Source organism: Ailuropoda melanoleuca, chromosome 17, assembly GCF_002007445.2.
Source record: "Ailuropoda melanoleuca isolate Jingjing chromosome 17, ASM200744v2, whole genome shotgun sequence".
Classification (NCBI taxonomy): Eukaryota; Metazoa; Chordata; class Mammalia; order Carnivora; family Ursidae; genus Ailuropoda; species Ailuropoda melanoleuca.
Window position 1 is genome coordinate 26,321 of NC_048234.1, and position 14,925 is coordinate 41,245.

Below are 14,925 nucleotides of genomic sequence, written 5' to 3' on the forward strand. Positions count from 1 at the left end.
AATCAAGAAGACAGATTTTAACTCAATCACCTTGATAACTGCATTAAATGTAAACAGTCTAAACATCTCAATGAAAAGGCAGAGATTGTCAGACTGGATTAAACAAGAAAATTCCACTATGTGCTATCTGCAAGAAATCTACTTTAAATGTGAAGACAGAGACAGGTTAAAGTGAGAGCGTACACACCACGCAAACGTTAGGAATAAAACAAAAGCTAGAGAGACGACCTAAATACTCAAGGCAATTTCAGAACAAGGAATATTATCAGAGATAAAAAGGGACACTTCGTACTGAATTGAGAAACAGGCAGTTATCGTTAGAGACCTCAACACTCCTCTCTCAGTAATCATTAGAACAGACAGACAGAAAATCAGTAAGAGCATGGAAGACTTAAAAAAAACACTATCAACTGACCTGACTTAAATGACACCTACGGCCAACAGCCCAGCATATGAATCTCTTCAGGTGCACATGGAACCTTACTCAAAACAGATCCAATTCTGGACCATAAAACAAGTTTCAATAAACCTAACAGGACTAAAATAATCTGAAGTATGTTCTCTGACCCAAGCGAATTAAACTTGAAATCAATAACAGAAAGACATCTGGAATAGCCTCCAAGTATTTGTAAATCAAACAATAAACTCTTAAATAATCCACAAAACAAAGAAAAACTCTTAAGATAAATAGAGAATATTCTGACCTGCGTGAAAATGGTAAAATAAATGCCATCAAAAATCATGGACGCAGGGGCGTCTGGATGGCACAGTCGGCTGAGCCTCCGACTCCTGATGTTGGCTCAGGTCATGGTCTCAGGATTGTGAGATCAAGCCCCGTGTCGGGCCCCCACTCAGTGTGCAGCTGCTTGAGACTCTCCCTTTCCCTCTGCCCATCCTCCCCACAATCTCTCCCTCTAAAATACATAAATCTTTTTAAAAATTATGGATACAGCTAATGCCATCCCTAGAAGGAAATTCATAGCATTATAATGCTTCTATCAACAAAGAAGAAAAATCTCCAGTGATTTAGACTTCCACCCTAAGAAATTAGAGAAAGAAAAAACAGCAAATGAAATCCAAACCAAGAAGAAACAGGAAATCAATAATGACAAATACAGAAATCAATGAAGCAGAAAACAGAGAAATAATAGAGAAAAAAAAATCAATGAAAACAAAAGTTGGTCCTTTGAAAGAAATCAAATACATTGATCAGGGGCGCCTGGGTGGCTCAGCTGGTAAAGCGTCTGCCCTCAGTTCAGGTCATGATCCTGGGGTCCTGGGATCGAGTCCCACATTGGGCTCCTTCCTCAGCGGGGAACGTGCTTCTCCCTCTGCCTCTACCACCCCCCCCCCATGCTCTCTCTCTCTCGCTCTCACTCTATCTCAAATACATAAATAAAATCTTTAAAAAAATACATAGATAAATCCCTGGTGAGACCTCTAGGAAACAAACAAGAAAAGACACAAAGTACCAAATTCAGGAATTAGAGAAAGCAGCTGCTAACCCCATGCCAAATGAAGAGAAATTGGAGATCTCAATTTATTCCCTCAATAAACGGAGACATATACAGTGCTCATGAGTCACGTTACAACGTCAGTTCTCCCCAAACAGATATACAGATTCAACGATTCGTTTATAGAAACCGACAAGTGGATTCTAAAATTTATACAGAAAGGCAAAGGAACGAGACCAGCCAGAACAATGCTGACAAAAGAATAACAAAGCTGGAGAACGTGATTTGGAAACGTAACATAAATCTATAACAGTCAAGAGAATGTGGTATTCAAGTAAGGACAAATATATAGATTAATGGAAAATATAACAGAACCCATAAATAGACACACACATGTGGGTCAACTAATCTCCAATGAAGGTGCCAGGATAATTCAATGGAGAACTAGTCTGTTCAACAAATGGTCCTGAAAAAGCTGGATGTTAACATGCAAACAAGAAAAAAGACAAAAAAAGAAAAAGAACAAGAACCTTGACCGTCACCTCACAGCACACAAAAGGTAGCACAGACCGTGTCTAACGGTGAAGCTGAATGAGGAAGCCTAATATTTCAGAAGCAGAACCGGGCACATATGGTCACATACTCCAGGCCGGGGTTGGCAAATTAAGTCAAAGGTCACTTATGATATACTTTCACTGTTCTACTGATCAAGCAAAACGGAACATGACATGAATGTCAACACGATTACTCAAAGACATTTTACACTCACGTAGCTGTCTGATCCCACCATATATTTAACTTACCCATTAGAAAACTATTCACCGACCGATGACAACATTATTCACACCCTAAATGTGTCCCTCCGGAACCCTGGAGCCATACATACAAACTGACAGCACGGCAAGGGCCTTCCAATTTACCCTAATTCAACCCTAACTCAGAGGTGTGGAAAAAGCAGCTCAGGGAGTTAACTTGTTTTTTTAAAACATCACACGCAGGGGCAACGACCACAATATCTTCACGGATTTCAGGGTACACAGCGATTTGACAACTTCCCTTCATTCTTAGAAAAACTAATTAGGCTTGGGACCTGTTTTCCTCTTCCGGGTTTGGACGTCAACGATCACAGCCCTGTTCTTCTCCGTGAAGTGCTTCAAGATGATGACACTGTGCGGCTCGTTGGCGTTATCCACGTACACACAGCGGGTCCCCACACAGAGGACCTAGAGCGTGACAGAGACCGAGAAGGCAACTCAGCAGCACACAGTCACGGGGACTGACCCTTCACTGCACATGAGCCCCGTCCTCCGTGCCTGCGCCCCGTACTCCAACAGGTGCTAAGGACGGGCACTCCTGAGTCCAGGGCCCCACACAGAGGTGGTTTACGCGCTTGCTGGGTGAAGCCGTGTTTTCACAGTCCTCTTTGTCCCAACCAATTGTGAGACATGAGGATCAGAAACGAGACCAAGATGAATGCCAACTGAAAACCAACTCTACTCTGAAGTTCTTTGTGATTTAATAACTTAGTTACCTATTATTCACACTACTGGCTAATAAAAGGGAGAGCTAAACTGTTAAAAATGCAGTTGAACAAACCATCCCATAATCTTAAAAATACACCAATAGAGTAAATGCCAATTATGTAACTAAAAGAAAAAACCCTCCCAAAGGTACACGCTCCAGAGAGCCTTGCTGTGTGCTGCGTGCTGTGGCCAGGAGGGGTGGACTGGCCTCCGAGGCCGCGTACCCACGGGAGGCCGCGTACCCGCCGCAGGCTGCGTACCTGTGGGAAGCCGACCAGCACGAGCAGGGTGAAGATGTTGGTGTGCCTCAGCTGGAAAGGCAGCTGCTTGACGCAGTGGTCTGTGAAGGCGGCGATGACGTCACGCCACAGGGGGGCACTGCTGAGGGACCGCAGGATCTCCGCCATGGAGCACGCCCAGTCCAAGCCCACCCGGCTGCAAGGCGAGAGCTCCATTAGGTGGCCGGCACGGCTCCATGCTCAACTCCGCAGAGCTCGCTCACTACACTCCAAGGCACACGCGGCAGCACGCCCAAGAGCCACTCACCCACCCACTAGCTCAAAAACCATCGGAATGAAGCCTCGGATCCCTCTGCACTCAGTACACAGGTTTCTAAAATCTCTGTGAAGAGTCACATGCACACGTGCACTTGTGCACGACACGTTCACGCACGGAGAAAACTCCGAAGGAGACCTATTAAAGCAGCACCGGCTGCACGAAGACGGCGCAGCCAGACTCTTGAGGTCGCCTTGGGTCCCAATCCTGGGGTCGCGGGATCGAGCCCCACATCGGCTGCATGCTCAGCGTGGAGTCTGCTTGTCCCTCTCCCACCCTCCACTTATTAACACACTCTCGCTCTCTCTCTCAGATAAATAAAATCTTGAAAAGAAAAGAAAAGAAAAGAAAAGAAAAGAAAAGAAAAGAAAAGAAAAGGTGGTGCAGCCGGGGTGATTTTTTCTCCCATTTCTGTTTTCCAAATTTGGTATTCTGATTATGTCATTTTATACAAAAATAGACCTATTTTCTTCAACCCCAAAGCCTACGCTTATTGCTGCCAGGAAAAAAACCACCAGAATATGTCTGATTGGAAAGTTCAATCAGCAGACAGCGCCCAGACTGCACAGCTGTGTTGATGTGGGTTTTAAGTACACTTTCATCGTCAGTCGACACCTTCTCCAGTAAAACATACTCTCACAAGAGATGCGTAGACAACAGCACCCGAAACCAGCCAACAGCCAGATCGCAGACTGACCCCAGACTTCAAGACAGGAACAGCAGGGAGCAGAGTGCGGGGCTACCTGTCCAGACACACAGCTCCCAGGCTGAAGAGCAGGTGGGCGGTCTTCCAGCCGTCGGGCACGACGGAACCGTCCCCTGACGCGAACAAGGTGTGCTTGGCAGAGAGGACCTGGACCACGGCAGCATCCACCTCTGCTGGTGAAAGGCGGGTGATTAACTGGCCGAGAAGACCCAGCGTGAGGTGGTAGGTCTCGTTCAGGTGGCCTGCGTTTGAGATGACGACCTGAAACATGAGCGGGAGGACGTGCTCCAGGTGTATCACGGGTACCGTGGGGTCCTGCCGAGAGAGGGAGAAACACCTGTTCAACACGGAACCCACGGAACCGCACCGACCCAACGCTGTGTCTGTTCACGTCTTAGTGACAACTGGCCAGTGCCGGAGGACCCGTGCAGGGTCCTTCACCAACAGCTACACGCAGTCAGGTGCAAACAAACATTCCCAGGCATCACCCCCGACCCGACTTCTAATTTAGGCTTCTCTCAGGGACACACAGACGGCTCTGAACAGGTGGGTTCAGCGTGTGGCTTTCCAAAAAACGCATTTTTCTACGCATACCACCACCCTTCTTCCATAAAAGAAAACGCCACTGGTCTCTTACCAACTTGATGGGAGGTAACATGGCTGCTAGCAATCCCAAAATCCTCTTCTGGGAACACTCAGCAAACACCTGCTCAGGGCTTGGAGTAACTGCTCTTTCCTCGATGGGCTTCTGAGACAACACGACTGTATTTTCAGCATCTGAGATGTAAAACATCACACTTTCAGGTTTTGCCAGGTTCTGTGCACGTACAAATCGGCAAGTAAACCACCTCACGGTCCCTGTGCTGCCAGGGAATGCAGCTGGGAAGTTGCTGAACCTGTCCTGCTCAAGGTCTACCCTGACGGCCCGAGGTTAACGCAGAGCACCCCTCTGCGCTCGCCCTTCCCGACCCTGCTCTTCAGCGCTCAGGCCGATCGCTGGTGTGTATTATTTGGGTGCCCCTCTAGGGTCTGGTCATCACGAGCACCTAGAACGAGAGGACAGCAGGTGCCCGGTGAGCCCTGGAGGAGGGGACGACTGCATGTGGACCAGCACGCTGATACTGAGCCAGACCAGAGGGGACGGGACTGAGCAGGGTGCCAGGCTGTTGTCTGGAAGGCAGAATTACGTGCACTGCACAGGTGACCGTCAGCCCCGTCTGAGAGCTGGCCGTACACACGGGGCAGGATGCCAGGTGCTCAGCCCTGCCTCCATCACGGAGCAGGCAGGTGGGACAGACACTGCCTGCCTGGGCTGCCCCAACGAGGAGACGCTTCAGCCCACGGCACTTCCATCTCCGGGCCCATCGGTGTTCTTGAAACGCAGCTCTGTTTGCCGCTGCTAACCCCGGGAGGGCAGCTCGGGGCCTCCACAGCAGAGTGACACAGGACCCCCCAGGGCTCTATCCCTGTGCACCTGCCAACGGGACTCTGGGGTTTCCCACTCTGCTCTTTCTGCCTGGAGAGCCCTTCCACACAGTGGATCCTAGCACAGCTAAGGGCCCTTGCAGCCCAACCTCTACAAGGCTTTCTGTGGACACTGTCAGTTCCAGTTACACACCCGTCACCACCAGCACCCACCCACCCCTCTCTTGTGCACAGAGTCGCATTCCACCTCGGACTACAGTTACCTGTACCTTGGTCTACACCCTCCCAGACTGCAAGCTCCGTGAGGGCAGGAGCTATGTGTCTGTCTGTCTGACTTGGCCCCTCTTGCACCCCCACCGTCTAGCACAGTACTTAGCACACAAAAGGCACTCAGTAAATCAGGGAACAAGGCTGTAGGAAAGCAGGCAAAGTGAAGGAAAGGTGACTTTCAAAGTGTGATCACTACCATCTGATACAAAACTGAGAAACCATGAGCCCTCGGTTGCTAGCCAATTTCAAATTGTGTGCAACATATAGCTCAGGGATGGGTCTGTGTGCGTTTTCAGATGAGAGACCAAGGTAGTGATCAGAGCCTCTACCTGGATGCCCTGTAGGTGCACCACCGTCTGCAGGTGAGTCTGAACTTGGGGTCTGGCATGCAGGACCCTTCATGGAGGACACACCGTCTTCATTGGCCTTACTTCTCGGCTTGCTATCTAAAGGTCCAACTTCCTTAGGACCATCTCTCTTGTCCTGAAAACAAAATGTAAAGGAATTAAGGTTTCTTCTAAGAAAAGTTGGCTCATTAATGCTGTGATACAATTTTTAAAATCATTAGCCAGTCTTTACAGACTAAAATACTTTGGAATCCCACACGAAAATGTCCCTCATTTCTGATGATAACTCTAGGCTCTAATTAAGACAGTAATCACTGCATCCCATCCCCCAAACATGTCCAAATGCCCCTGCATCAGAGCCCGCAGTCCCATAAGCCATGGCCCCACTGCACACCTCTAACACATTCTACCCAGCCTTTAGAAGCCACGTACAGGAAGTTCTTCTCTTGGGAAGAAGAAAAAAACAAAGGTGCGGAATTCTTTCCAGCACACTGAGCTGGCTTACACTTTTGAGAATTTTATTTTGGCAAGAAGCCTTATTCAGGGGGCTCTCGTTCGAGTAGGGAGGCTTTCCTGAGCTCAAGACTCGGGCAGTGAGCTGCCCAGATTGGCAGGAAGACTGCCCTTGGCCTGCACTTCCTGAGGCCTTTTTCCTTAGGCCAGGGAGAAAGCCTTTTTTTTTTTTTTTTAAGATTTATTTATTTATTTGACAGAGAGAGAGAGACAGCCAGCGAGAGAGGGAGGGAACACAAGCAGGGGGAGTGGGAGAGGAAGAAGCAGGCTCCCTGCAGAGGAGCCTGATGTGGGCCTCGAACCCATAACGTGGGGATCACGCCCTGAGCCGAAGGCAGACGCTTAACGACTGCGCCACCCAGGCGCCCCCAGGGAAAGCCTTTAAGATGAGCCTGAAACCTCTGTCTGCAACAAAAATTAAGGAAGCACTCAAAGAAAAGGTGCATCAGAGGGACACAGAAGCCAGGTGGAAGGGCTTCCACTGGCCGGACATGGGACGATTTCAGCACCACGATATGTACCGAAAAGTACTAGATGTGAAAGATTGTATTTTCAGTAAGCTCTATGCCAACACGGAGTTCGAACTCACAACCCCGAGATCAAGAGGCCCACGCTCTACAGACTGAGCCAGCCAGGGGCCCCAAGCACAATCAGTTTTAATCAGTGGACTAAAACAATTCATCCAGGTCACTCTGAGATGAACTGATGGTAAGTGGACACCCGGGAGCAGAGTGCTCATGGGCGGCAGAGATGCCCGGAGCTCAGACGCAGACACAACTGTCCCCAGGCTCGGGGGTGAACGCCGTCCCTGCTGACGACGTCCTCTCTGCCCACCACCATCTGTGGGTGCTTAAAGTGCCACCCAGACAGGGGTTTTGTGGTCAGAAATGGCAGCACCCCAGAGGCCAGTGTGGAGCTGATGTGGCCTGTCTGGCTGAGTGAAGCTGACATAGTTCTCAAGTTTCCGCCAACCATCTTTGCTTTCGTCCTCCCCTAAAGGACGATGGGATCTCACTGAGCCACAACCACCAAAGGGGGATCCTGGAACTAGTGACCGTGACAGAGACAGAGGACGGAAACATCAGCCGCTCCTCAGGCCAAGTCGGGGCGCTCACAGCACCCCCTCAAGGTTCAGAGGCAGCATCGCAAATGCTACGCCGTGCTCTTCCCCAAAACCAACTTTAAGATTGCGATTGCAGGCTACACCCGGATCCAGAAGGGCTCTCCTCCTACTGACACAGGAATGTGCAAACTACCGTGTCCATCTGGCAAACAGAAAGCATGAGTATAACCTGTCTGTTGGCTCCCTGTGATGGCTCCGGGGCACCTGGGTGGCGCAGTCAGTTAAGTGTCTGACTCTAGGTTTTGGCTCAGATCATGACCTCAGGGTGGGCAGATCAAGCCCCACGTCAGGCTCCGCACCTGGCCTGGAGTCTGCTTGAGATTCTGTCTCCCTCTCCCTCTGCCCCCCACCCCCACACACGCGCGCTCTCTCTCTAAAACATAAAAGCTTCATGTCTACAGTGGTCACCATGGGCCGGGAACTCATCTCCTTGGGTACACGATCTTCCTTCCTTGTAATCCCATGAGAAGCAGGTAACAGGAGCCGTCAATGCTGACGTGGAAACATACCACAGACACTGTCCTAACAAGCACGTTACACACATCAGCTCGCTGTGCATCATGTGTATACCCTCAGAACAAGCTGAGGAACAGGTATTAGTATTCTCGCCCCTTTCACAGATGAGAAAGTGACATGAGCAGAGGGCGGTAACGTGCCCAAGACCTGACAGAGCAGGGCTGGAACCTAGGATCCATGTCAAGAGTCTGTGGCGTTAACCTCCCCGCTCTGTCCCCAACTGCAAACGGCTCCCCATTTCGACCTGAGATTCTGCATAGTTTTTTTTTTTTTTTTTTTTTTTTTTTTAAAGATTTTATTTATTTATTCGACAGAGAGAGAGACAGCCAGCGAGAGAGGCAACACAAGCAGGGGGAGTGAGAGAGGAAGAAGCAGGCTCATAGCTGAAGAGCCTGATGTGGGGCTCGATCCCACAATGCCGGGATCACGCCCTGAGCTGAAGGCAGACGCTTAACCGCTGTGCCACCCAGGCGCCCCTGAGATTCTGCATAGTAACGCACGGTGACATACACTGCAGCACACAGACGGGCCTGCGTGGGACGGGTCCTCAGCACCCTGGACAGCTCTCTCCTCCCGCAGCGGGCAGGCGGGCACAGAGTCGGGTGGGGCCCGACTCTCTGGACCAGAGTCACCATCCGGCAGTATACCAAGGAGAGCTAGAGCTTTCAGACCTACACGGGGAGCAAACAAGAGAACGGTTAAAAATTTCAGAACGCGGTCATTTCCTGCAAATGCCAGAAATCACTACACGGAAGGAGATGGCTGGGTTCTCCACAAACCAAACAAAGCGCACTCAGTATGAACGTCCCTGGCTATCACGCCTCCTTGGCTCCTGATGTCAGGCACCAGAAGTCTGAGCAGGGACGCATGCCCGTACTGTGTTAGCAGCAGGACAAAGACACATGAGGACGGTCTGCTTAGAAAATCATAAACGCGACAATGTCACAGCAGCCCCACACAACTCCATGTCCACGTGCGCACTGGCAAGCTCAGGAGCACTGCCCACGTGCCGCCCAACACAGGCCCGACGTCCCCGCCGTATCCCGGAACAGGCAGTCTCGCGTTCTGAGAGGGATTCAAACACGTCCGAAGCGTACCGTGCTCGTTACTCTCCCCTCAGTGCCTCTAGGTAAAGTCAAACTCTTCGAGGTACTTTGTTAGTCACACGACTCTGTAATCACGCACAGCTCTCATCTAGAATGTGGCTACGTGCACTGGGTCTGCACTCCAGGTGAAAAACAACATGCCTTTGGCAAAGCTAAGGCTGGGAGGCTCAAACACTGAGTACTTCATCCACAGACATTAGAGTTTTATTACTTTTTTTTTTACATGTTCATGTGAATATTTTAGAGAAATGAATGCATTTAAATGCCACAGTGACCCTCAAATGCACGTGGGAACCTGGACTTGGCTCCAGAGCAGGGTGAGCACCTGTCGTGGGTGGGCTCAGACACCTCTCACCACGTGCAGTCTCGCTCCCGGGGGCTCTTCCTGCACCAGCAGCTCGGGGCGGCTCGGTTCCGTGCGTGAGCAACCATTACCTTTTCCCTGGTGAGCCTGCATCAGACAGTCCCCGACAAGCTGCATGCACTGGCTCCGCAGGGTGCTGGCACTGCTGCGGTCCCGGGGATCCAGCTTCTCCCCATCCACGTCCTCAGCGCTGGCCAGGTGGGCGCTGTAGAGGGCCAGAGCGGCGAAGAGCAGCCAGGCATAGTTGTGGACGTAGGGCTGGATGAGCCGCTGCCGGTCGCTGATCCGGACGGTCACCATCGGATGGGCCGTGACGCTGTGGGTGGGCAAGTGGCTGCAAAGGCAAGACGTGCGTATGGCCCACGAGCCTTGGTGAGGNGGGGGGGGGGGGGGGGGGGGTGTGTGGTCACCATGCTTACGGCCCACAAGCCTTGGTGAGGGCCTTGGGGCAGGGGTGTGGTCACCACGTGTAGGGCCCACGAGCCTTGGTGAGGGGCTGGGGCAGGGGTGTGGTCACCACGTGTAGGACCCACAAGCCTTGGTGAGGGGCTGAGGCAGGGGTTGTGGTCACCACGTGTAGGACCCACGAGCCTTGGTGAGGGCCTCCGGGTGGGGGTGTGGTGACCACGCCCAGGCTGTGGTAACTGAAACTTTAAAGGCAGGTACAAGCCTTCTCGCCAGAGGAATGAGCCAACGCAAACACTGTACATACCATTTCAGGATTTCACAGCCCCCACCCCTGCCCGGGCAAAACACTGTTCTAACCGGGGGTAGACTTCCTTCCCGTGAAATCTTTCGAGTGTGGTAATATCATTCTGGTAACATGAGAAAATGCTCTTAATTTTTAGAGGAGAATATGAAGTATAGACGAGGGAAATGATCTGAGGTCTGCAATTTGCTTTAAAACACTTGAACAAAGAAAGAGAAATAAGCAGCTAAGCACACAGGGCACGATCTTCCGAGCTGTCGACTCTGGGTGATGGCAGCACGGGCCTCTTCGCCTGCGCGTGTGAAATCTGTTACGGCCCCAAGGCCTGTCTCGCACACGCGCGCAGAGAGCAGAGGCAGGCGCCGAGGGAGCCGTCAGAGCGTACCCGTAGGAGTACTTCTTTGCCGCGTAGCACCCATAGCAGAGGTCAAAGTCTTCACACACGTTGCAGTTCATCCTGCGGCCCACGATCAAACCCTGGCAGTGGTCGCAGGTGAACTCCATGCTGACCATCTCGTGGTCGTCTCCGTGGCCCTCGGGCTTCACCCCACCTGGGGAAAGAACACCAGCGTGAGGGGGACCCGGCACAGGGCTCTCAGAAGTGCTGGCTTCCAAACACCAGCGGATCCGGAAGCGCAGCTCTGCCGGTGCCTGCTCAGGACGTCAGGGGCCACGGGCATCTTCTGGAGACCAGGGCGTTCTGCCCAGCGGCTCCGAGCACACCAACAGCACTCTCGGCACAGAACCCGGCAGCCATGGTACCACGGACCGACCCCCTTTCCCAGCACCACACAGCATCTGATGGGATGTATTACCAACTCCCATCACCACCACCATCCGGTAGAAACAAGTCCGCGTGCCCACTGAGCTGTGTCCCGTGCGACCGGTCCTCTGCTCTGTGTTCCCGTTAACAAGCACTGAGGAGAGAGCAGGCTTCTACTCTCACGTCTTCATTCCAGAATCACAGAGGAAAGCAGACTCCACAACCTCAAAGCCAGTGAGTGAGAAACAGTGTTCGTGTCCCGTGTGGTCCCCACCCTGGACCCTGCTGCCCACTCGTCGCACCTGGCCCACTTCTGCTCCTGCTGCCAAGAACCTGGTCACAGCTGTGACCTACTCCCGAAGGAAAGTCCCATAAGGCCGGAGCCGCTTTTCTCCAGCAGAACTCCAATGACGTCAGCCCCACCGTCGACAGATTCACTCAAACGCCTCAGCCGACAGCCCCAGGGTCCGGGTCTGAGCCCCACCTGTCCGAGCGCGTTGACCCAGACACACCACAGACGCTCCCGCCTCTGCCCTGGCTCTGTGTCAGACGCTTATGAGCTGCCTTCACATCGTCCGGCTCGGACTTTGATCTTCAGAGACCAGTTCCCATCCCGCTTCCCACCTCGTCGCAAGCCTTCCCTGCAACAGCGGTTGTCACTACTTCCGAACACTTCTAGAATACTCTGTACCCCTCATCCGTAAGTCAGCACACACACCCTTGTCCTGAGGGTGCTGCCGGGAGAGGGGCCGTGTCTTTCAGGACCGGGCTGTGCGCAGACCTCAGCTGCTCACGACTGTCCCTCTGCCAGGCCTCAGCACCCAGCATCAAGTGCCGCCGAGAACCTCCGAGGCCTGCTTCTGTGTGCGTGTCTCTGAGTCCCTGCAAACTCCGCACACTTCCCACAGAGAAACAATCTCGTGGAAACTCAGCTGGACGTACATTCTGCGGTCCTTGTGTGTTTTCATGTGCCCACACCCCGCAGGACGGAAGGCAGAAGCACATCAGGTAACAGGTGTGGAGCCTGTCGTCCTGCGTGTCCACGGGTCAGAGAAAACCACTGGGCAGTCCCTAAATAAACATCAAGCCACAGAAGACAGAACAGAGACCCCGCCGGGGGCAGCACGCACCTAGGAAGCAGGTCTTGCAGAGGTCCATGTCGCTGCATTGCAGACATCGGTAGCGGTGCCAGGGCGCGATCTCGTCACACCCGTCACAAGAGATGTCCACATTCAGCAGGTCACAGTAGCGAGCAATGAACATGTGCATCTGTAGGGAGAAGTGCACACCGTGACTCATCAGCCAGGATGCCCTTCCACACCTCATCCGCGTGGCACCAGGTGCCGGGTGACACGTCCACTTGGCAGTCCCCTCGAGTGACCGTGCAGCGTGACAGCAGCTCTGATGGACAAAGCCAGGGGGCCGAGAAAACCCTGCCAGCGCATGAGAGGCTGTCAGGAAGGTCATGGAGGTGACTCCTCAGTTGAGACCTAAGGGACAGACAGGCGTCAGCTGGGTGGGGGTAAAGGCGGTGGGCACGCAAACAAAATCCATGGCGAGGTCTACAGGAAGCCATGAGAGGGCAGGACAGCGGTTCCTGAGACCGGTGGTAATTCAGTGACCGGGTGCAGAAGGAGGTGATGTAAGAGCAGGAGAAGGGTGGAGCACTGAGACCACTCTGAGCGTTCTAAAAACCTCCCCCAGCTACTGATGGAGGACGGACTGAAGGAGGCCAGGCCACAGTCAGGGAGACCGGCCACGAGAGCGGCTGTCAAGGCAGCCCCACGATGGGGTAAGGGCTGCACGGCGCTGTGGGCGAGACAGCTGTGAAAGGTGGGCAGGCCTGAGAGACGCTAAGGAGGCAGAGGGGTGGAACCCTGGGGATGGACTGGACTCGGGGTTGCAGAAAGGGGAGGTCAACAACATCCGCATTTCTAGCTTGCACAGTCGGTCGGACAGGGCAGTGTTCAGAGACGCAAGGACACTAAGAAACGCTGTTCTTGCTGGCACTTAAATGGAAACCCTTCTGGGGGGACAGCAAGGGCGCCATGCCCTGAGCACGCTGTTTTACTGGAAAGCAGCCACAGGCCTTGGTACCGTTTCTCTTTACAGCCGGAGAGACGGGAAATGAATCGCTAAGTCGCCGTGCCGCAGGAGATTAAAGCAGATACGCCACCTCACCCCTGGGTAGACGCTAACACACGAGAGAGAGAAATCGCAGAGGCCGCCTCCGTGTGCGCCATCCAAGCACCAGAGGCACTGCGTGGGCAGTCACTGGCACACAGTAGGCAACGCGACACTAGCAAAATGAATGAATCTGAGGCAGGGGATGCCTGGCACAGTTTGGTGGTGACGGAGCAACACGTCATACGCAGACGGACTCAGAGGGCTATCCGAGCCCGGCGCCCCTGTGCGTCTGAACCACGTGACTCGGGCTGTGTGTGCACGGGGCCGCTCCCACGCTCAGCGGGCAGCCTGTGACGGACACGTGGCTCCGCGTTATTCGCCTATAGGAAGAGAGCACGCTGCCCGGGGACACCAGAGCCCAGAGCCCTCGGCAATTCTCTCTCTGACTGTAAATTAACGCCCTGGCACCTCACGTCATGCTTCAGCCTCCCGACCCCACGCCCTGTGTACAGTTCTACAGGAGGGAGCCACATGCTCTGAGCGTGGTCAATCCGGGGGTCCACCCCCACCCCCACCCCGAGGCTACAGGGCAGAGTCGGTGACGGCCGCCTTCCCAGGGCGTGCACTGCCCGCCACTGGGGGCCCTGCGGGAGACAACCCACCGGCGCTGCCCCAGGCAGACTCTGCTGCCCACGCCCCAGCCAGTCACTTCCCGTCGCTCCAGCTGACAGGTCTTACTTTCCTCTGCTTCTCTGCATCTTCCTGGCCTATCTTCTCATACCAGGCCTCAAACATGCCGTCCTGACACTCGTCCATCCATTCTGAGTTCTGCTTGGCGTTGGCAAGCTCGTCTTCTTCACTCCACTGGCTGAAAGGACACAAAGCGAGAAAAGGATACGTCTCCGGATCATCTAGGACGAGCTGGGTGTCCTACAGAAGGACACAGAAGACTCCGTGTCCCGCAGGGCTAACAGGCCGAGCGGTTTTCAAACCTCTGAGGGGAAGATGTGCATTTGGTTTCCCAAGCCCCAGGGTGACAGGACAAACCAGAAGGAGGGAGACGCCCTTTCCAGAATCAGAGCCTGAAAGGCTGTACCTGCAGGGTGTAGCTCCCTGACAACCGTGTGTGCCGAACCTCCCATGCCGGGCGCGGCAGCCGCAGGGACTCTGGCAGAATCAGCACTCAAGGGAGGCAGGAGGCCCCGGGGACCGGCTCCCCCACCCGCCGCTCTAAGGCCCTGACGCCGCAGCCCCAGCTCCTCTTCCAGGATGCCCAGAATGTCTGAGAGAGTGAAACCTGTGCTGACACGGACTCCCTAACTTCTGCTGCTCTTCTGCCCGTGCCTTCCTTCTCCGCGCACACGAGTGGCGGAGAGCTAAGCAGACTCGAGCAGGGTGGAGAGACACTCGTTACACGTGGGAAG

The 14,925-nt window shown here is 53.4% G+C and overlaps 1 protein-coding gene across 1 annotated transcript in view; it reads right to left on the reverse strand.

Annotated features, from left to right (window-relative positions):
• The window catches only part of ZZEF1 (zinc finger ZZ-type and EF-hand domain containing 1), a 97,154-nt gene that overhangs the window by 22,888 nt on the left and 59,341 nt on the right, over window positions 1–14,925 (reverse strand). The window contains exons 34-43 of the mRNA XM_034647260.1: window positions 14,240–14,369; window positions 12,505–12,643; window positions 10,997–11,162; window positions 9,974–10,236; window positions 8,943–9,103; window positions 6,263–6,416; window positions 4,876–5,015; window positions 4,276–4,553; window positions 3,238–3,412; window positions 2,545–2,677 (exon numbers count right to left, since the gene is read on the reverse strand). Coding sequence (XP_034503151.1) covers window positions 2,545–2,677; window positions 3,238–3,412; window positions 4,276–4,553; window positions 4,876–5,015; window positions 6,263–6,416; window positions 8,943–9,103; window positions 9,974–10,236; window positions 10,997–11,162; window positions 12,505–12,643; window positions 14,240–14,369 — 1,739 coding nt within the window. The remainder of the gene's footprint in view (window positions 1–2,544; window positions 2,678–3,237; window positions 3,413–4,275; window positions 4,554–4,875; window positions 5,016–6,262; window positions 6,417–8,942; window positions 9,104–9,973; window positions 10,237–10,996; window positions 11,163–12,504; window positions 12,644–14,239; window positions 14,370–14,925) is intronic.